Genomic DNA, 23,814 nt, shown 5'->3' on the forward strand with positions numbered 1-23,814 from the left:
TGTGGCTACACCCTTATAATGTGGCCTGCTCATGAACCAGGCAGCTGTATGTGAGGGGGTATACACCTCCTGTGTGCGCTGAGGCTCGCAGACTGAGCCTGAAGGAAAGGACATTTGATGTTATTTTGTCTCCTGAACTGAAGGCTGTTTATTTTGGTGACGTGCTGCTTGGTTTATGACGTAATAAACCGCATGAACTTTAAGGGGACCTGCCTCCTGACTGTCTCCCGTCGCACCTAAGCGAGTAGAATCCCTACAATTGGTGCTAGACTTGCGGGCAGAGTTCCCAGCAGAGACGTGAGACCGTTGCTGCATGTCCTGGGTAAAGTTTTCAGCGAGGCAGCAAGCTCTACCCGGAATAATGGAGGACCTGCTGAAACACCTGGTCCAGGCCCAGATACAGCAACAGGAGGCCAACAGGCTGTTCTTACAGCAGCTCCAGCAGAGCCAGCAGGAGCAACGGCAGCTGATGCAGCTTCTGGCAACCGCCATCCAGGAGGGCAGGACGAGCACCCCAACCCCAGGTCTGGCTGATGCCACCCACGTCACGAAGACGGTAAGACGCGCATTGCAAATAATGACCCCTGAGGATGATGTGGAGGCCTTCCTGACGGTGTTTGAGAGGGTGGCTGAGAGGGAAAAAGTTCAGCCAGAGCGGTGGGCAGAGGTACTGGCCCCATACCTAACGGGGGAGCCCCAGAAGGCGTACTTTGACCTGACTATACAAGACGCCAGAGAGTATCCCAAATTAAAAGCGGAAATTCTCGCACGCTTGTGGGTAACAATGACTACCGGGACAAACCGCCGCGCTCCCAAATGTTCGACCTGTTGCACCTGGTCCAGAAATGTCTGCAGCCAGAGTCGTCTTCCCCGGCACAGATGGTAGAGCGAGTGGTCATGGATCGGTTTGTGCATTCTCTGCCGAGACCCCTACAGACTTGGGTTGCCCAGGGTGATCCCCAAAATGCCGATGAACTGGTTGGGCTGGTCGAGAGATACCAGGGGATGGAAGGTTCCTTGGGGAAGCAGCCCATTCCGTATTGGGGGTCCCAGCAGGGGGCGGAGACCCAAAAAGGGGTGGCGCGTCCAAGGTCAAAAGAGGCGGGGGAGGCGGTGCCCAAGGTCCCCACGGGTGATATTTGCTGGAAGTGCCACCGGCCTGGACATATAGCTGCCCGTTGTTCCCAGACCACAGAGCAGATGGACTGCAGGATGGGACACCGTAGTTCATACTACGCATATCCTGCTTGCAGTGTGAATTCGCCACCTAACGAGGGGCCACAAGCGTGTCCCGTGAAGGTGAACAGGCGAGCAGCAATGGTGCTTCTAGACTCCGGGAGCCTGGTGACCCTTGTGAGGGCCAGTTTTCCTCTCAACATACTCCCGGGTAAAAAGATTGGCGTTCAGTGCATACATGGTGATGCAAAGGACTACCCTATGGCCAGGGTGAACATTGAAACGGCGCATGGCACCGAGTCGCATGAAGTTGGCGTTGTTCGAGATTTGTTGCATCCTATAATTATTGGCCGGGATTTCAGTCTGTTTTGGGATCTGTGGGGGATGGGTTCTGAGTGTGCTAGCAAGAGCAGGGAACTAATCCACCCCAATGAGGTCGATGTTACTTTGTCTCCTGACCTGAAGGCTGTTTATTTTGGTGACGTGCTGTTTGGTTTATGACGTAATAAACTGTATGAACTTTAACCCCTTTCTGACATCAGACGTACTATCCCGTCGATGGGACCCGGGCCCCTATGCCCATGGACGGGATAGTACGTCTAGCACGATCAGCGGCGCCTATGTGGTGAGCGCCGCTGATCGCGGCCGGGTGTCAGCTGATTATCACAGCTGACACCCGGCACTGTGTCGGGGGCGGTCACGGACCGCCCCCGACACGTTAACCCCTTGCACACCGCAATCAAACAATCGCGGTGTATCGGGGGTTAAAGGGAAGCATCGGCAGGGAGGGGGCTCCCTCTGTGCTTCCCTGAGCCCCCCACAGCAGCGCAATGTGCAGCGCTGCTTCGGGGGGGCTCTTTCCCTGCTGGTCCCCGGATCCAAGATGGCGACAGGACCTTCGGGGGCTTGCAGGGAGCTGTCTTCCTCAGTTCCTGCAAAGCGCAGGCAAGGAGGAAACCTGCACACTGCCTGTGACAGATTGCTGATCTGTCACAGTGATCTGTGATGTGACAGATCAGCGATCTGTCACAGGACAGTGATGTCCCCCTGGGACAACCTAATAAAGTTAAAAAATAAAAAAAAAAGTGTAAAAATAATTTTTAAAAAATCGCTAAATAAATTAAAAAGAAAATTCCCTAATAAATTAATTTTTTGGAAATAAAAAAAAAAAAAAGTACACATATTTGGTATCGCTGCATCCGTAACGACCTGCCCTATAAAACTGTCCCATTAGTTAACCCCTTTATCGAACCCCTTAAAAAATAAAAAATAAAAAACGAAGCAAAATATAATGCTTTATTATCATACCGCCGAACAATAAGTGCAATAGCGCGCAATCAAAAAGACGCATATAAATATCCATGGTACCGCTGAAAACGTCATCTTGTCCCGCAAAAAAACGAGCTGCCACACCGCATCATCAGAGAAAAAATAAAAAAGTTACAGCTCGCAAAATAAAGCGATGCAAAAATAATTATTTTTTATATAAAATAGTTTTAATTGCATAAAAGCGCCAAAACATTAAAAAACGACCTAAATGAGGTATCGCTGTAACCGTACTGACCCGAAGAATAAAACCGCTTTATCAATTTTACCGCACGCGGAACGGTGTAAACGCACCCACCAAAAGAAATTCATGAAACGCTGGTTTTTGTTCATTCTGCGTCCCAAAAATTGGAATAAAAAGCGATCAAAAGATGTCACATGCCCGAAAATGGTACCAATAAAAATGTCAACTCGTCCCGCAAAAAATAAGACCTCACATAACTCGGTGGGTCAAAATACGGAAAAATTATAGCTCAATATGTGGTGATGCAAAAACTATTTTTACAATAAAAAGCGTCTTTTAGCGTATGACAGCTGCCAAACATAAAAACCGCCATATATAGTAAATCAAACCCCCCGTTATCACCCCCTTAGTTAGGGAAAGTTAATAAAATTTTAAAAAAATGTATTTATTTCCATTTTCCCGCTAGGGTTAGGGCTGAGATTAGGGTTAGGGGTGTGTTGGGGTTAGGGTTGGAGTTAGAATTGGGGGGTTTCCACTGTTGGGGCTCATCAGCTGCTCTCCAAACGCAACATGGTGTCTGATCTCAATTCCAGCCAATTCTGCATTGAAAAAGTCAAATGGTGCACCTTCCCTTCCAAGCTCTGCCTTGCGCCCAAACAGTGTTTTACCCTCACATATAGGGTATCAGCCTACCCAGGAAAAATTGCAAAACAACTTTTGGGGTCCAATTTCTCCTGTTGCCCTTAGGAAAATAAAAAATTGGGGGCAAAAATATCATTTTTGTGGGAAAAAAAATTATTTTTCTTATTTTCACGCCCGGGCGTTATAAACTTCTGTGAAGCCCTTGGGGGTTCAAAGTGCTCACCACACATCTAGATAAGTTCCTTAGGCGGTCTAGTTTCCAAAATGGTGTCATTTGTGGGGGGTTTCCACTGTTTAGGTACATCAGGGGCTCTCCAAAGGCAACATGACACCCGCAGACCATTCCATCAAAGTCTGCATTCCAAAACGTCACTACTTCCCTTCCGAGCCCCGACGTGGGCCCATACAGTAGTTTTCTCCCACATATGGGGTATCAGGGTACTCAGGACAAATTGGAAAACAACTTTTGGGGTACATTTTCTCCTGGTACCCTTGGGAAAATAAAAAAAATTGGGGACTAAATGATCATGTTTGTGGAAAAAATACGATTTTTTTATTTTCACGCCCGGGCATTATAAACTTCTGTGAAGCCCTTTGGGGTTAAAAGTGCTCACCACACATCTAGATAAGTTCCTTAGGGGGTCTAGGTTCCAAAATGGGGTCATTTGTGGGGGGTTTCCACTGTTTAGGTACATTAGGGGCTCTCCAAAGGCGACGTGGTGTCCGATCTCAATTCCAGCCAAAAAAAGTCAAATGGCGCTGCTTCCCTTCCAAGCTCTGCCATGCGCCCAAATAGTCGTTTACACCCACATATGGGGTATCAGCGTACTCAGGACAAATTGCACAATAACTTCTAGGGTCCTGTTACCCTTGGGAAAATAAAAATTGGGGGTGAAAAGATCATTTTTGTGGAAAAAATATGATTTTTCAATTGTACCGCTGTACGTTATAAACTTCTGTGAAGACCTTGTAGGTTCAACGTTCTCACCACATATCTAGATAAGTTCCTTGGGGGGTCTAGTTTCCAAACTGGGGTCACTTGTGGGGGGTTTCCACTGTTTAGGTACATCAGGGGCTCTCTAGACGTGACATGGCGTCCGATCAGAATTCCAGCCAATTTTGCATTGAAAAAGTCAAACGGCGCTCCTTGCCTTCTGAGCTCTGCCATGCGCCGAAACAGTGGTTCCCCCCCACATATCAGGTATCAGTGTACTCAGGACAAATTGCACAATAACTTTTGCAGTCCAATTTCTCCTTTTACCCTTGGTAAAATAAAAAAAATTGAACCTGAAATATTTTTTTTGTGAAAAAAAGTTAAATGTTCAAAAAATTCCTGTAGTCAGTAGAAAAACAGTCGCACTCAAGTGTGGATTAATCTTGCAAAAAATCTTGAAGATTTTGTGAAATTTTTGGATTTTTATTTTATTTCAAATGCATCAAATAGTGTAACACCGCAGACTAAAAAATTCCTGTGACGCACCTGAAGGGTTAATAAACTTCTTGAATGTGGTTTTGAGCACCTTGAGGGGTGCAGTTTTTAGAAAATACCCAAAAGTGACACCATTCTATCATATAGACCCCTCAAAGTGGTTTCAAATGTGATGTCGTCCGTAAAAATGAAATGGTGTTGTAAAAATGAGAAATCGCTGGTCAACTTTTAATCCCTTATAACTTCCTAACAAAAAAAAATTTGGTTCCAAAATTGTGCTGATGTAAAGTAAACGTGGGAAATGTTACTTATTAAGTTTTTTGTGTGCTATATCTCTGTGATTTAAGGGCATAAAAATTCAAAGTTGGAAAATTGCGAAATTTTCAAAATTTTCGCCAAATTTCCATTTTTTTCACAAATAAACGTAAGTTATTTGAATGAAATTTTACCACTAACATGAAGTACAATATGTCACGAGAAAACAATGTCAGAATCACCGGGATCCATGGAAGCGTTTCAGAGTTATTACCTCATAAAGGGACAGTGGTCAGAATTGTAAAAATTGGCCTGGTCATGAACGTGCAAACCACCCTTGGAGGTAAAGGGGTTAAGGGAACCTGCCTCCTGACTGTCTCCCGTCGCACCTAAGAGAGTAGAATCCCTACACATTTTACAAATGATCTACTATCGTATTATGTACTGTATGCAGCTCCTGCACAGACGTCTGTGTCCCCATGGATACAGACTATAAAGAAACGCAGTGTAGTCTGATCCTACAGTCATGTGTTACTGCCGCCGATCATCTGGAGACAATAGAAGAGGATGACGATGGAAGAGAGTAACAAATGTTTGTTGTCTGTAACCATAGAGACATTTACGACTGTATAAGTGCTGTATACACAAAATTGTATTTTATCAAGACTATTTTGTAAATTTGCCTCTTTTTTTATTTTATATGCGTTGTAACAATAAAATGATTATTTGCAAAAGTATACACACCGTTTAATTATCGCAAAGATAAACCTATTTTAAGAGTTAACTATTATTTAAAGGATGATTATGAGATGGATTATTTTGTGTGTCTTTAATTTCGGGAGTAATGTTATTGATGGGAGTAGGCGTTGTGTTTGGCAGCAGCTCTTGTTTGACAGCAGCCTTTGATTTCAGTAAGTCCGAGCGAGATGCATTATGACATTTGTGTCTATAATCAATTATTAATCTTGTCACAGGAAATCATCCCGAGTGCACGGTGCATTCTGATCCAGCCGGTGATGGAGCGGCTTGCAAGGGGGATGTGACGCTCTGGCGGTCTTCTATATCTGATGGGGTTATAGTCTGGTTGGGCTCTGTCTTTGTGTGTAGGATTGTTACATTTATAGATTATGTCCAATTTCCAATGTATCTATGATGGGGAAAAATCAACTTTGCAAATACTGGTAGTTATCATCAAAAACTTTAATCCATTTTTGTACCTGCAGCTCCTATGCAGTCCTATGCATCTCCATGGTAACAGACTACAAACTGACTTGTGTAGTCTGAATCTGCAATCACTCTCCCTGCTGTCATCCGTTTCCGACGATAATACTGTATATAATGTAAGTTAGAAAGACGTAGAGGACAGATAGAAGGGAGAATGACTGCAAGATCAGACTACACGTTTGTTTGTAGTCTGTTACCATGGAGACGCATAGGACTGTATAGCAGCTGTACAAACAAGATAGGAAGTTTTTCATGGAAGCTATTTGCAAAGTTGCTTGACCAAAGGAGTATATATAGGAAGTGGAACATGATTCACTTATCCATTTCAAAAGGAGCACAAAAGACATAAAATGCGAAGTCTCTGTAATGTCTGCGGATTATCTAGAGGAAGACGTAGATCTCCAGCAGCACAAAGAATTTCAGCACAGGCGCATGCTGATCTTATAGGAGGTCAAAGAGTAAAAGTTACATTGTAGAAGGAGCAGTGCCTATTAGCAGCACAGAGTATTTTAGGAGAGCAGCACTCTGTTCTTGTCAGAGGTCACTCTCTGCGTAGCGTCTCGTCAGCACAGAGTATTTCAGAAAATGTGGATCCTGTCCTGAGGTCACGGACCGAAAGTCACATAAGGACAGGAGAAGTTTCTTGGCTGCACAAAGTATTTCAGGAAGTAATTTTTGTAGGTCAGACTGAAGGTTACATATGGGAGGGGATAGTGCCTCTCAGCAGCACAGAGTATTTCAGAAGATGAAAGGTTTGATATGGGGGCTAGGCAAAACTAAAAGTTATATAGTGAAAGGAACAGAGTCCACAACTGCACTGAGTATTTCAGGAAAAGCATGTGGTAATCTGATGGTGAGGTGAGAAAAACAAAGGGAGAAACACAATGATTAAATACTCTGCAGTAAATAAATAAATAGCATAGTGCCTGACAATAACATATGGAATTTAGTTTACATGATTTTTGATTTAAAAAAAAATGCGAAAGCCATCCCACCTCGTCAAGGCGACCGTAATTGGGATATTACTAACTCTAATATTAAAAACCTTACTGTTTGTCAAGTGACATGCATGTAGATAAGGGCTGTGTGTCCATTAGTTGGGCCTAATCCTTCTCAGCCCTTCTCTACATGCATGTCACTTGACAAACAGTAAGGTTTTTAATATTAGAGTTAGTAATGTCCCAATTACGGTCGCCTTGATGAGGTGGGATGGCTTTCGCATTTTTTTAATCAAAAAACATGTTAACTAAATTCCGTATGTTATTCTCAGGCACTACGCTATTTAATTACTCCAGTGTATTTAATCATTGTGTTTCGGTCTTTATTTTTTTCTGTTCAGTATCTAGTGTGAACATGCACCTACAGGCTGTATGCGCACCAATTTATTTCCCAGTTCATATCTTTGTTATTTTTTTTTCTTATGGGACGCGACAGACTAAGAGTTACATGGTGGAAATAGTATGTTCACACGTTGCACTTTTGCGGTGTTTTTTTTTTTTTTTTTTTTCTGTAAACCAAACCTGCTCTCTTGGCAGTAAAGATGCTGCTTACAAAAAGCAGGTTTTGTTTCATTTTTATTGTCCCTTGTGTATGCTGATAAAGTTTAGTGCCCCCCCCCCCCCCAAAAACAAAAAACAAACATGATTTAACTTCCTTAGGTATTTGCACCAAAAACGCAGCAAAACCTGATACCTGCATTTTGTGCACTTACTCATTGCTTTCTATGGGTAAAAAATGCTGCAAAAATGCTGAAAGGGGTGAAATGCTGCTTCCTTAAAAAATGCAGCAGTTTTCCAGATCAGTCAGGAAAGAAAAACAATGTGTGTGCATGAGGCTTCTGAAATCTCATCGCTTTTACTGGTACTGTACAACACAGCTAAAAATTTGCAAAAACGCAATGTGTGAACATAGCCGTAGTGTTGCAGCGCAGATTGGAAGATTGGAGAGGTTGGAAATACATGCCCCCTCGTTATATGTATCCAACATCTTGAGATCTTTGGAATGACAGGATTTTTTTTTTTTTTTACTTCCCACAGGTCAAGTGTGAGGGCCCGAAGCTGGTCCCGTTCTTCAAGGCCACCTGCGTGTACTTTGTTCTGTGGTTACCGACCTCCAGCCCGTCCTGGTTCAGCGCTCTCATCAAGTGTCTGCCTATATTCTGCCTCTGGGTTTTCCTTCTGGCCCATGGGTTCAATTTCCTAGTCAGCCATCGCAGTGCCAAGAGGATCTTTGCAGGATTAATATTCTCAGCGGTGGGAGATGCCTTCCTGATTTGGCAGGAACAGGGTTACTTTGTTCATGGTGAGTGAAGCACGGCAAACGCCTATTGTCCGCAGGACGCGCTCCTCGCTGCTCCCCGTGACTGCGGTGTAATGGTCACGGCCGGGGGCTGCAATACCCGAAACCCAACATGTCGCAGAACGTGAGGCCCTCATTCCACGACTGATCCCAGAACGCAGCAGGACTTGTTTTTTTACTGTTATAAAACAGGTAGATTTCAGTTTTTTTAAATTAAAGGGGTAATTACTGGACCTAGGGTGGTGCTAAATTTAAAAAAAACCCTGAGGCTCCTCTGTACTGCTGCCGGCATGCCAGGAGACGGTATTACAGAGCGAAGGGGTCCGATAAGTGAGTACGTTTCGTTTTTTTCCTGCACCCACATGGTCCCATTAATACATTTATTAGTTTTGGACTACGGGTGGAGACAGACAGAGGAGGCCCATGTGCAAGAACATTATATGGGCCCTTTGCAGTCCAATAGCGCCTCATAATGCACAATTCCACCTGCTTTGGAGGTGCTAGTGGTCCCGTCACCTCTTGGGCCCCTGTGCGGCTGCATAAGTTGCACCAGTGATATGTCCACACTTGTTTTGGACATCGCCTATAATAAAGACATGCGCCAAGATATGCAAAATAGCTCTCCCCCAGAAGGAAGAAAACCAGCTCCTTAGCGCCACCTATTGGAGGTAACTACCCTATAAGTCAAGGTCTAACGAGTCTTGCTGACTGCAAGATCTTTAGCTAAACCAGAATTTTCTCCAAATGTAAAAGTGCTGCACCCCCAGGCAGCTGTTTTAGGTTTGTTGCCGCTCGTCCGTGCAGTGTAGGGTATTGGTTGACTGGGTGAGAAGCCTTTGATAGGGATCTAGGTGGGTTCTGCCTCTGACTGATTCATAGTCTCATTTAATGGGGTCCCTGGAAACCATTTGTAAGTATGAAAAAAGAAAACCGTTCCTGATCGGCCCACGCAGGGGTCCTTTTAGGGTGGGCTGATAAAGCTGCTAATACTTATTGTTATTAGATTGAACTTAAAGGGGTTGTCCAGAATTGCATAAAAACATGGCTGCTTTCTTCTAGGAATAGCATCACACCCTCACCTGTGCACATTCACTTTCATGGAGCTGAGTTGTAATACCAGACGCAATCCACGGAAAGGTGTGGCGCTGTTTTTGGAAGAAAACTATCCTTGATCTCATCTCCTTTGTGATTCCCTGATTCATCCCTCCTGGCAATGTTAACCACCATGGCTCTACTGTAGAGGGGTCGGGTAAATGCAGGTTTACTACAGAATGTATATGGCGCATTTACACTGTACTGTGGCCTCCTCCTTTTCAGCTCGTCGTCACTCTGTGCAGCGCTGGGAGATTTGCATTGCACATAGCCCTATAGTCTGGAAGCCACAAAGGCCCCATTCACTAGTCTCAGACAGTAAGTCCCTTTCTCACGTTTTTTTTTTTTTTTTCTTTACCCCTCACCCATTTCGGGATATGAATGGACATTGGGAAATATAAATGCTGGCAGGCTCGTCGCTGTTTTATAGACAGAGCACTTTATAAATCCGCTCCTCCCCCGGATACATTTCAACAGAATTCTCTGTTCTTCTGCAGGGGGTTGAGTATATTTTTCCCTATTTTTTTTGTTTTGTTTTGCTTGTGGTACTGCAATAAAGATATTGATTTATTGCTGTCTGTGAATGGAAATATATTTTTTTTACATCTATCCAAATGGCACAGGTGCAGGTTTCATTAAAAGAGAGCAGTTTGATGCACCTTAACGAGCCCAAGCAATATGGCCTTTTAGAGCATGGGGACTGCCCTGTATTAACCAGAACAGAGAATCTAGGTGGACCATATATTACATGGTTTCCCATTGATTTGAATAAGCAGAATGTACTGCCATGTTTGTCCTGCAGTGGCCGCTGTGCTGCTTCCTTTTCAGATCAGCATCGATCACTTGATTGTCAGCCGGTCCTCATTTTTAGGGGTCATGTTCTGTAAAGCCATATCATATCGGTATGATTTTACGTGTAGTTTTAACCCTTTCTTCTCTTTCCTTTCCTAGGTTTGCTGATGTTTGCCATCACTCACATCCTATATTCCTCTGCATTCGGAATGAAGCCGCTGGACCTCCGGACCGGTGCCGTGATGGCCTTTGTATCCAGCCTTTTATACTCTCTATTGTACTCTTACCTCTCAGGTCCATTCACCTACTTGGTGGCAGTCTATACAGCTCTCATCGCCTTCATGGCCTGGCGTGCCGTTGCCGGCATGCAACTGTGCAATGACTTATGGACATGGACCAAACTATCGGGATGCATTGGTTCCATGCTCTTCATAGTGTCCGACCTGACGATTGCGGTCAATAAATTCTGCTTCCCTGTCCCTTGCTCCAGAACCATCATAATGGCGACATATTACGCCGCCCAGATGCTGATTTCCCTCTCGGCCGTGGAGTGCAGGGACGAAGATGATTATAGGAAGAAAAAGTAAAGTGACTTATCGACTAACTTGGAAAAATGGGTACATTTCACCCACGGAGTTAAATTAGTCTCCGGTACATTGATCGTGATTTTGCTTCTTTGAAGCAGTGACGTCTGCTTCGCTGGTTGCCCTTTAAATATGGTTTTATGGTCAATGTGGCTGCAATGACAATAGCCAGTGGTGGTCCACGAGAAGGTTCTCGCTCTTCTTTGCATTGTTTGAGGCTGGGTTTACGCTTCTCAACACTGTGTCCCGTATTTCATGCACATCTTATACCGTATAATATGTATTCCAGAGGGCGCCGCGTCCAGGACACCCCCCTCGCTGTGTACAGGATTTACCCGCTGTATATTTATACTGGATAAGTAATGATCTGACTCCTCGGTCAGTCCTGGTTAGGTCCTAGCTTGTGACTGGTCTGCTCTCTGCACTATGACCACTACATAGAACAATCCAGTGCTGTTATGGGCCATTTTGGAGGTTTTCAGATGTAGCTCAAGAGTCAGAGCCTGCAGGGTCTTGTGCAGGGATATTGATGGTTGTCCTTCAAAATTCATTCATTAGAAGATCAACTTGGAAAGTAGTGATTACGTGATCACAATGTACCTGGATCTGTTTGGAATTCTTGACGTTGATTTGATGGCTCCTGGGGCTATGGGACTACTAGTAACAGCATGCCCTGCTGGTGCCACATAAGCTATAGAAGTCCAAAACTCAGGCAACGACAATGTCCCAGACAGTATACTGACACTTTAATGGCAGCCAGCCGGACTTAGTGAACTTTCTCATGTGTCCTGGGGAGAGGGATGGTGTTTTAAGCAATGCAGTTGTAGATGACATCCTATACTAGAAATGCTCCTATGCTAAAACTTCCTGGATGGGTCTCGTCTACAGAACCACTACTGACTAACTACCCCTCCCTCCGCTTAAAGGGCAATTCCAGTCAAAGAAGACTTGCTTAAGTGTTTGGGTCAATATTGGCGTATTATTCTACATAGATTCTTGTCCATAGGGGGCAGTATTACACCAATGCTGATTGAGTAAGGATATTGAGTTTGACAATGATCTTCAACACAGCGCCATTCCCGGAATACTGAAAATACAAACTCCACATGGGGAGCGCATTTATAATAAACAAAATGATATTTATTAAACTTTTTTTCTTTATTACTTTACTATTTGACTTAAAGGGCTTTTATATTACTGGGCTATCGTTTAAGATAGGTAATCAATATCAAATCAGTGGGGGGTGCGACACCCTGCCGATCAGCTGTTCCTGAATGTGATCATTTGTGGAGCAGAACAGCACGGCTCCGTCATCTGTATATTGGCCGCGACCGTGTACTGCACATCTGCTCTTAACTGAATGAATGGGAGTGGATCTGCAGTACCTCTCTGCGGCCACTATACGATTGGTGCAGTGTTGTTCCGCTCCGCAACTGATCACATCTGGCAAGAACAGCTGATTGGCAAGGGTGCCGGGTGTCGCGCCCCCACCGATCTTATTTTGATGACTAAGGATAGGCCATCAATATAAAAGTACTAGACAGCCCCTTTAACAATATTTATTGCAGGGTTACTGTTAATATTAAAAGAAGTTGCTTCCAGAAACAGCACCACACCTGTCCACAGTTTATATCTGGTATTGCTGCTAAGTGAGGGGCGCCGAGATGCAAAAACCACCCATAACCTGTGGACAAATGCGTCTCTGTTTTTGGAAGAAAGCAACCATGTTTTTTTTTATAATCCTGGACTACCCCTTTAAGACTGGAATTGCTTTTTAAAGGACTACTATCATCGTAATGAAAAGGTCATCAATATAAGGACGATAGGTCATCGATATTAAAAGAGTGGACAACCCCTCTAATATGGAATTTACCATTTTTAATTATGCATGCGAATTAGAGTAAACAATCTATTTAGTGCCACCTAGAGCTAATTTGTATACTTTTTTAATTGCATACTGCCAACAAGATGCCATGCACTGCTGGTCTTATAAGGAGGCACAGTCCATTTAAATATGAAAGTAACTAGAGATTAAGTTCTCTTTTAATTCTGCAACCCATGGATTAAGATAATGGAACATTTTTGTTGTTTGAACCTCAATATCTTTTTTTTTTTTTTTTTTTTTTTTTTTTTTTAATCCATGCTTAACACATTAAAAACTGTCAGCACTAAAAATAAAATAGAAGTAGCTGACCAGTTATATATATATATATATATATATATATATATATATATATATATATATATATATATATATATATATATATATATATATATATTGTCCAGTACATATTTTTCTGACTTTAGTGTTTATAATAGGTTTTTTTGGTGCAATGATTTTTTGTTTCTTCTGTGTCTTGAGAATTATTATTTCATGTTATGAGTAGATCTCTTTTTTTTTAGTTGTTTTTCTGTAGAACTGTGAATTGTAAAAGAAAAGTGAAAAATTGCAGTAAATAATATCCGATCCGACCTGTCGGCTCGGACACTTTTAGCATAAACATATGAAGCTAAGTAGATGTTTGCATTAGGGCGCATGCTCATTTGTGTGAAAAATGGACGAGTGGAAGTCGATAAAAAATCGTATTGCACTCTGACCAATGTTAATCTATGATTCTGTGATATCTTTTCTCCACTGAAATCAGACTGTAAAAAAAAAAACGCAGCACGCTGGGATTGTCCTAGTTTCTCAGACGAGACTAACAATGCAAGTTAATGGGTGTAATAAAAAAAAAAAAAAAAATCGCACAGCACTCGAACCATGCAATTTTTACACGCCCATGTCCTTGAAAACCCGACATTTCATCTGCCGTGTACAGTAAAATCACAGCCTGACCCAGCAAACTAGAATAGATATATACATATATACATTTATCCTAAGTCATATTACAAGACTCGTTAAAGGGTTGATTGTGACTTGTAGGATCACTACTACCAATAGGTGGCGCTGTAGAGTAAAAGTCCTCTTTCTCTCTGAAGAGGCAATTTGCATGTACATATATACATGTATTATGTATATATGGTGTATATATATAGTTAGTGCAGTGCTTGTGTAGCTTACTGTACATGTATTTAATTAATACATTTTTGAAAAAAATGGTGTGGGATTCCCTGAAATTTTATTAACCAGCAAAGGGAAAGTGGACCGCTGGGGGTTGATGTTTATAGCCAGGGAAGGGGGTAATACCCATGTAGCTTCCCAGGCTATTAATATCAGCTCACATCTGTTTATTTAGCCCTTACTGTTTATTAAAATGCCCCCCTCCAAAAAAAAAAAGATGTACGGTCCCCATACACCATAATTAATTATCAGCAAAGGCTAGGCAAACAGCTGCGTGCTGATATTAATTGCCCAGGAAGGGACCATGGATATTGGCCCCCTCCCAGACTAAAAACATCAGCTCTTCACCGCCCCAGAAATGGCGCATCCATAAGATGCTCCAAATCTGACGCTTAGGGTCCCGTTACATTTACCGATGCACCAGCAATCCCAACAACGATACGACCTGGTTAGGATCGCTGGTGCATCGCTAAATGGTCGCTAGTGAGCTGCCAAACAGGCAGATCTCACCAGCGATGCAGCAGCCCGTCGGTCATTACTTACATGTCACGCAGCGATGATGACGACTTCCGCCTGCGTCCATGCGTCGCTAGTCAGCGCCAGCGGGATGCCAGTGAGCAGAAAATGGTCCAGGACGTTTGTGCGCGATCAAGCGATATCCAGCGGGGGGCCGGGTCGCAGATATGTTTCACATATAGCGAGATCGCTAGCGATCTCGCTGTTGCGTCACAAAATTGGTGACGCTTTAGCGATATCGCTAGCGATCTCGCTATGTGTGAAGGGGGCTTAAGCCTCTCTCTTCCACTTGCCCTGGTGCGGTGGTAAGTGGGGTGATAGTATTGGGGTTGATATCACCTTTTTATTGTCAGGTGACATCATGCCCAGGGGATAGTAATGGAGAGTCGTCTATAAGACGCCCACATTACAAACCCCATAGCCAAATTTAGAAAAAACAGACAGAAAAAAGTCTTTATTTGAACAAATGATAGACTCCTTTATTAACTCTAACTTAACCAAAAACAGTTATACTCCCCTTACGCCCAATCAACTGAAGCCAATGTCCCCTGTAAAAGAAAATAATAAACAATCATATTCCTCCCCTGTCCGATGAGACTCATGTTAACATCGCATTGCAATCAGATCTCATTCGCATGTAAATCAAATGTCATTCAGATACTAGGTCACATAATAATCGCATTGTACTCGTAAGAAAATTGCATGACACTTGCGGGACAATCATCCCACTTTTTCTGGACCAATATCGGACCGTTTTTTTACGGTGATGGGTATGAGCCTTTAACAAGTGTATTGCTCTGTTTATTAAGTTTTACGTGCGGGGTAATAAATAGCATAATTCCACTTAAAAAATAAAAAAACTTCAAGGTATAAAAATACATAAAGTTGAATAACTTTGTATATAATTTGTTTTATTGTTTTTGTACAAGTTTTGAAATCCTTTGAGGATTTTTCTTGTATTCACCTTCAGAACAGTTTTCAGAATTCTTCTAGTTGTCATTGGAAACAGACAATAGTTTGGCTCCAACCCACTGTCAGACATGTGATCTAAAATATTATATTTCTGACTCCCACAATGATTTGGAAATAAAATATTAGAGTTTTTCTTTAGAAATTACTAATGAATTAAGAAAAAAGCACATGGGACCAACCCGATTCATCAAGACTTCTGTTCTGTGCACCAGTGAATGAATCTGTTTGCTACTGTACATTTATGATAAATTTGACCACGCCCCTCCTGATGTAACTCCGCCCACTTTTATAAAAGTTGCTGGAGATGACAAAAGTTTTTCTGACGAAAACTGTTTGAATATTTGGGGCCGTAATGTAACTCAGGATCAGTACAATGGACATTTTATGCAGCTTTTACTTGTGAAAAATTGTAAATTTGTATTGACAAATGGAGTTGTTCCCATATCTCCCAACCTGTTTTATTTTTCTTGGGTTTGTCCTGTGTCATAAAATGGGTCAGAAGTTATATAAATATGCATGAACGTAGGTTTGGCTTAAAAATTTCCCGGTATGAAGTTCCCCTTTAATACACTTGTGGGTTTTTTTGTTTTTGTTTTTTTTTTTGTAAATAAAGCTGATTGAAACAAGTGTTCTGCAGTTGCTATGTAATATGCCCTCTAGAGGATATCCGGGAGACCGCACTTATTATAGGGCCTGTTTACACGGATGACTGTTTGGACTGCTGTCTGCTTGTTTCAATAAACTTTATTAATAAGAAAATGGACAACGCTGTTAACCAACTTGAGAATTTTTTACTTATAAGCCAAAATGTTGTACATATTAGTGTTTTATTTGACGACTTGTATTGTACCACTCTCACCTTAGATCTCTGGTGCTGGATTTATGTATTAATCTCAAGGGACTGTGTAGACCCCCGGGGACAACGTTAGCTGAGAAGTCCCAATGCACATGGGACAATTAGAAATCCCCTCAGATAAACATTTAACAATTAAACAGTGCCACCCATGTACATAGGCTGGATGTGGTATTGCAATTCAGCCCTGTTTATTTCCATGATACACAACCATTAACATTGAGTCTTGGGGGAAAAAAGAAGCTGTTTGTTTTTTTTAACCCGTACAACCCCTTTAAGATGTCAAAGGGGCTATCTTTATGCAGAGATGGCTTATAACTATCTCACCGTGGCTTTTACTTTTTGTATCCCATTCATACGGCGGGTTAAAACACGATGGCTGCCGTAACCATCCTGCACTGACATCGTTACTAGAGGACGGGGGCAGCAGAGCCCATGATGATTGAGAAGTGTTCTCCGCTGTAGACGTTGGAAGGTTTCCCAGTCAGGACTGGTTTCTGTTGGGTGGGAGATGTTCCGTTAACTTGATGCTATGGTTTCAGCGAGGTGCAAATAAAAGCTATAAAAAGCCGCCATAAATCCCCTGACTTAAGGAAGGAGCTCAGTGCAGGGAGACGCTGTGTCCTCTTTCATTCGATTACCCCATAGTTCTCAGATTCACTAAAGCCCCCGTCACACATAGCGATCTCACTAGTGAGATCGCTGCTGAGTCACAACTTTTGTGACGCATCAACGATCTCACCAGCGAGATCGCTGTGTGTGACACCAGCGACCGGCCCCCCTGCTGGTTATCGCTGATCGTCCTGGAATGGCCAGGACATTTTTTTTGATCGCTGGTCTCCCGCTGGCCAGCACACATCGCTGAGTGTGACAGGCAGGAGACCAGAGATCAGCGCGCTGGTAACTAGGGTAAACGCAGGGTTTCTAAGCATCGGGCGGTGCTTAGAAACCCTTTGTGTACCTTAGTTACCAGCGCGCTGATGCAGGGAGCTGGTAACCAAGGTAGACATTGGGTATCTAAGTGACGCGCTCTGCTTAGAAACCCAATGTGTACCTTAGTTTCCAGCTCCCTGCATCAGCACGCTGGTAACTAACATACACAGCGATGCCGGGCGCTCGGCGTCGCTGGTGCTGATCGCTGGTGAAGCTGCCTGTTTGACAGCTCACCAGCGATCATGTAGCAACTCACCAGCGATCCTGACACATTGATATCGTTGTCGGGATCGCTGGTGAGTCGCTATGTGTGACGGGGCCCTAACAGCTGACGGACTTTTCAGCAGCCGGTGCAGAACTCTACATCCTCCGCACATTACAGACTCCTCATTCCCCCTCATCGTCTTCTCTGTTTCCTCCTTATTACCCCTCATGCGGCAACTTACAGCCGGTTTATCCGCCAACTAGATCCACCCATTTGTAGGCAGGGTTTGTGTAAACCCCTCCCACTTTGGGGGATCAGGAGGCCAAGCATTTGCCAGGATAATTTTGAAAAATCAGTACCGTCCCAGCAAATTTAGAAGAGCTTGCATACAGCATATGCACATAAAGAAAATCCCACTAGTCATGTATGCAAATTTGGATGATTAAAAGGGATTATTCACCATTTGTTTTTCTTACTTGTGTATAAAAATCATTTTTGTAATTGGGTTTCATGTAAAATTGTGCACTGTGAGCCTTATACAGCTGCTGTGTTGCACTGTCTATTGTTGGCTGCAGAATGAGTTAACTAAGAAACTGTCAGTGAGCTCATTTTGATAAACCAGTAGGAGAGTTTTTAATTCTCATCTTTTTCTGAGATCCTAATTTATGACCACATCAGAGTTGAATGTGTCTGGAAACTAGAAATTATTTTTTAGCCCCAAATACATGCATTTAAGGAAAAAAATATATCTATATATATGTTCTTAGAGGTGGACAACCCCTTTTAAAGCTCTAAATCTTTACCGGAGCCCCCAAATATCTAGTATAATTCATAATAATGATCTCCTTACATTTAGCAGAGGGATCTTTTGGGTCTCCGGGTACAAACATAACCCTTGCCTGATTAGTGGGATTTCCAGATTATAAGAATTTGCCCTTTTTGTTAAAGTGACTTTTCATGAGCGTAAAGGAGAAGTAGTCACAGTCCATCTCGTTCCGTCACCTAATGGTATTATAATCTTTTTGTAATCTATGGCGAGGTTGCGATTACACAACGTGATGTTATGGCATCACGTCCTGTCATTTCATTCAGCCTGGTTTTCTTTATGTCGATTTTTTTTTTTTTTTTTTCTTTTTAGAAAAAAATGTAATTAATAATGCTGAGATCCAGAATAAATAAGTGTAACTTTTCATGGATTTATTATTACCTCACTTCCTGTCTTGGCTTTTTCAAATAAATACTATACGTGAAAAAAAAAAAAAATCTAATTAATAAAGCCGACTGGGATAAAGAACAGTGTGACTGCTGATAATCTCCGTAAACCTGCAGCAATCCGGCCTTGAGTGTCATTTCGGACAGTCTGGTTGCTATACAAACGTGTCCTAGCAACAAGGTGTAAGAGGGCCTGGCGGTGGCACCTTTCCATTTGCCTTCTTAATCAGGTTTTCTATTATGTTATTTGAGATCCACTTTATGTTGTAGATGGGGAGTCGTGTCGCTTTATGTCTGCCACGTTTTCCCCCCGATTTCAACCTGTATAACCTTCTCAGGGTTACTATTTTGACTCTTAACAATGGCAGTGTCAGGCAGACCTGTTGACGTCAGTCCCTTCAATGATAGTGCGCAGGACTCTGACTCGTAGGTCCAGTAATCAATCAATATTTTCTGCTGCTGGGACCTAAACATTTCTAATTTAACACTCCGTTTAATTCTGTGACAACCCAACTGTGCAATTCCTTTTTTGAAAACTGCATATACGCTACCGTTCAAAAGCTTAGGGTCATTTAGAAATGTCCTTAGTTTTGAAAGAAAAGCACAGTTTTTTTTTTTCCAATGAAGCTAACATTAAATGATTCAGAAATACACTCTGTACATTGTTAATGTGGTAAGTGACTATTCTAGCTGCAAACGTCTGGTTTGTAGTGCAATATCTTCATAGGTGTATAGAGGCCCATTTCCAACAACCATCGCTCTGGTACTTTGTGTTTGCTAACTGTGTAAGAAGGCTAATGGATGGTTAGAAAACCCTTGAAAACTGTGCAAGTGTGTTAGCACAGCTGAAAACAGTTTGGCTGATTAGAGAAGCTATAAACCTGACCTTCCTTTGGGCTAGTTGAGAATCTGGAGCATTACATTTTTTGGTTCCATTAAACTCTCAAAATGGCCAGAAAAACAGAACTTTCATGTGAATCTCGACAGTCTATTCTTATTCTTAGAAATTAAGGCTATTCCATGAGAGAAATTACCAAGAAACTGAAGATTTTCTACAACGGTGTGTACTACTCCCTTCAGAGGAGAGCACAAACAGGCTCTAACCAGAGTAGAGGGAGAAGTAAGAGGCCCCGCTGCACAACTGAGCAACAAGACAAGTACATTAGAGTCTGTAGTTTGAGAAATCAACGCCTCACAGGTCCTTAACTGGCAGCTTCATTAAAATGTACACGCAAAACGCCAGTGTCAACGTCTACAGTAAAGAGGCGACTCCGGGATGCTGGCCTTCAAGGTGGAGTAGCAAAGAAAAAGCCATATCTGAGACTGGCTAATAAAAGGAAAAGATTAGTATTGACAAAAGAACACACGCTTGATAGAGGAAGATTGGAAAAAAGTGTTATGGACAGAGGAATCCAAGTTTGAGGTGTTTGGATCACACAGAAGAACATTTGTGAGATGCAGAACAACTGAAAAGATGCTGGAAGAGTGCCTGACACCATCCGTCAAGCATGGTGGAGGTAATGTGATGGTCTGGGGTTGCTTTGGTGCTGGTAAAGTGGGAGATTTGTACAAGGTAAAAGGGATTTTGAATAAGGAAGGCTATCACTCCATTTTGCAATGCCATACCCTGTGGACAGCGCTTGATTGGAGCCAACTTCATCCTACAACAGGACAATGACCCAAAGCACACCTCCAAATTATGCAAGAACTATTTAGGGAAGAAGCAGGCAGCTGGTATTCTATCTGTAATGGAGTGGCCAGCGCCGTCACCAGATCTCAACCCCATTGAGCTGTTGTGGGAGCAGCTTGACCGTATGGTACGCAAAAAGTGCCCATCAAGCCAAACCAACTTGTGGGAGGGGCTTCTGGAAGCATGGGCTGAAATTTCTCCAGATTACCTCAGCAAATTAGCTGCTAGAATGCCAAAGGTCTGCAATGCTGGAATCGCTGCAAAGGGAGCATTCTGTGACGAAAGCAAAGTTTGAAGGAGAAAATTATTATTTCAAATAAAAATCTTTTTTTTCGAACCTTGTCAATGTCTGGACTAGATTTTACATTCATTTGGCAACTCATCTGATTAATAAAAGTATGAGTTTTCATGGAAAACACAATTGTCTGGGTGACCCCAAACTTTTGAACGGTAGTGTATGTGTGTGTGTGTATATATATATATATATATATATTAGTGTCATCTGTGTCCCTCCACATTTTTCAGGATGTACTTCAGGTTTCCTAGCAACCACTTGACTTCCTGTCAGAGTGACCACCATTTTCCTACACGCGAGTGGTGACAGGAAGTTCTGTCTGCTATACAATTGACTGCCTTTGCATACGGCACAGACTTGTTTTAGGCTCCTCCTACTCAGGCAACAGGAACAGGTAGAAATTATTTATATATTTAGAGAGAATTTTGGGAGGGTCGGGATATTTTCTGTTTATGTAATCGAAATGATGACTTTGATCATCACCAATCAGTCTTGAGTGGGCTATAAGGAATGTGAGCAGAAGATACGTCCTTTGCTGGGGGTACACCCACAGGGAAGGGGCTTATGTGGTGAATATGTTACCTGCCCTCTTATTGGCCCCTTAGGAATATCTTTAGCGAGACTGACTTGGGGCGTATTCACACTGAGGGGTTTTTTTTTTTTTTGAGTTTTCAAAGCAGACACTCTCCAATCAAATCTTATGAGCTTTGAAATCCTCGTAGTATTTGGATAGGTTTTTTTTTTTACTCCGAAAATTCAGCTGCCAAAAAAAAATCAAAACTAATTGCGAACACACTATAATTTAGATATCTATAATATTTAAGGACTGAATTTTGCAAGCGAATCTGATCCAAAAATTGCCTAAAAATGCTTGAAAGAATCTTTCTATTCATGTCGATGTTAATCCGGTTTACTGTTCACATGTAGATGGGTTTTTTTATAACCTTTTTTTCCACTTTAGGGTTTGAAAAACTATTCTGTGAAAAAAAACTAAAACTTCTTGTCACTTCTTTTGGGTATGTTCACACTGAGTTTTTTACTCTGCAGTTTTTGGAGCAGAAATTCACCAAGGTGAAATGCAAATTTTAATCTTTTTGCAGAGTTTTTAGAGCAGAAATTGCGCTGTTTCTGCCCTCAAAACTCTTGAAAAATCTCTTCAATCAAAATTCTTAGTTTTTGAACTCCTTGTCCCCCTTTTTCTCCAAAAAACCTCAGTATGAACCTACCCTTAAAGCAGATACTGATGAAATCCACTACAGAAAACAAAAATCACTCCAAAAAAGGAATGTTTCCTGAAGAGGTTTCTCCCTGTAGAATGCATCGTTTTAGGTTGTGTTCACACTAAGTTTTATCGCTGAGTTTTCGGATCAGAAACTGAATGCAAATGCTCCAAAAATCTCAAAAACCCATTAAAAACATGGGAGTTTCTGCTCCAAAACACTCAGCAAAAAGACCGACCGCCTCCAAAAACCGCAAAGTAATCAATAAGCGGGAGTCAGTACTGCGGATGGGTTGGTGTAAATATATTAATTTTTTGCCCATAAAATAGATCATTTTGCAATTATAAAAATTGTGTCATCTAGTATTCTTTAGTACTTACCCCCAATAACCGAAACATTGCGAGGGATTCATACGGATTCATTCACATTTGAGTTAGTTTGCTGCTGTACTACTAAAAATGGCTGCCAGCATCCAGCAAATAAAAAAAAAAGTAAAATTAGTGTGATATTTTTATCACAATTATAATGATTTTTGCTTTTATTCAAAATGATTTAGTAGAAATGATGTGAATGTTATGAATTTTGATCCTACATGATGCACATGTCAGCCATCCTGTCAGCCATCCTGTCAGCCATCTTGGATATACATTCATAAGTTTCCCATGTACAGTTATAACATCGTCAGCCATCTTGTGACCTGCTAACCACTTATAACAGCACAAGCGACCAGTGATACCACCGAAGCTTGAGCTGTATTTTACCTCATGCTCCATCCTTCTGATTATCACCTCACACAAAATGGCCGCCTCCATTGCTTTTGTGAGGGAACAGCCATCTTTATGTGCTCTCATACACCTCCATTTGATCATTGGGTCTTTTCTTATGATGCTTTGTATAGATTACACAATAATTTGGAGGTGCCAGGATACCAACTTTGTATTAAGGGGTGATCTATGGGGGTCAGTGCACGAATATCTGAAAATGATAGAAAATACCATAACGACAGACAGCGCCATGTTACTGACGTGTCTCCTACCAGACCTGAACTCATGAATGTGATATATCAATGCAAAATATTTAATAAAGATTCCTGATCCACGTGATTTGTAATGTTGTCGTACCAGGTGCCGACCATGTTGAAGACTCTGTGGAAAGCTGTGGAAACGTCATTGCTTGTAACCCAGCTTTCCCAGAATCAGACAGATAAAATAATAATCCATAATCGTATTAATCAGTGATGTCTGCACAGGACATTGACAACTGCACAATTTTAGGATTTGCCAAGGTCATATCACTCACATACGGTCTGAATATGCCAGGTGCACACCGACCCTGAGATTCTTGGGAGAGGTCAGTGTGTCCTTGAATCATGGCGATAAAGACAGAATTGCGCAGTCCAAAGCGGTTTCTTTTATCAAACAGTAACTCTGAAAGGAACACACACACAGCCTCTATCTAAGGGTGTGTAGAGTTTGGCAAAAACAGCTTTCCATCACAGCCCACTTTAATTTTTGCACTTTCGCTTTTTCCTTTCCTTCTTCCAAAAGCCATAACTTTTTTTAATCTTTTGTCCACACATACATACAGTGTCGGCACCCTTGAAATTGTTCCAGAAAATGAAGAATTTCTCCCAGTAAATTATTGCAGTTACATACATTTTGTTATACACACGTTTATTCCCTTTCTGTGTATTGGAACAACATGAAAAAAAAGACAAGTTGGACATAATTTCACCCAAACTCCTCATAATATGCTGGACAACATTATTCACACCTTTCAAAAATGGTGAGTAAACAATGTTGTTTCCAGCATGTGATGCTCATTCAAATTCACCTGTGGCAAGTAACAGATGTGG

General features: G+C 42.1%; 1 protein-coding gene across 3 annotated transcripts in view; it reads left to right on the top strand.

The window, feature by feature from the left end:
- Positions 1 to 23,057, top strand: part of TMEM86A (transmembrane protein 86A) — a 165,577-nt gene extending 142,520 nt beyond the window's left edge. For 2 of the 3 annotated variants that reach the window (XM_073578267.1, XM_073578268.1), the window contains 3 exons: positions 8,273 to 8,537; positions 9,852 to 9,944; positions 10,578 to 23,057. In XM_073578267.1, the coding sequence (XP_073434368.1) occupies positions 8,273 to 8,537; positions 9,852 to 9,944; positions 10,578 to 11,005 (786 nt within the window). In that variant the 3' untranslated portion in view covers positions 11,006 to 23,057. The remainder of the gene's footprint in view (positions 1 to 8,272; positions 8,538 to 9,851; positions 9,945 to 10,577) is intronic. The other variant, XM_073578269.1, reaches the window with a different exon arrangement.
- The last annotated feature ends 757 nt before the right edge of the window (positions 23,058 to 23,814 follow it).

Source organism: Dendrobates tinctorius, unplaced genomic scaffold, assembly GCF_039654945.1.
Source record: "Dendrobates tinctorius isolate UK_male_01 unplaced genomic scaffold, ASM3965494v1 ptg000059l, whole genome shotgun sequence".
NCBI classification, from domain to species: domain Eukaryota; kingdom Metazoa; phylum Chordata; class Amphibia; order Anura; family Dendrobatidae; genus Dendrobates; species Dendrobates tinctorius.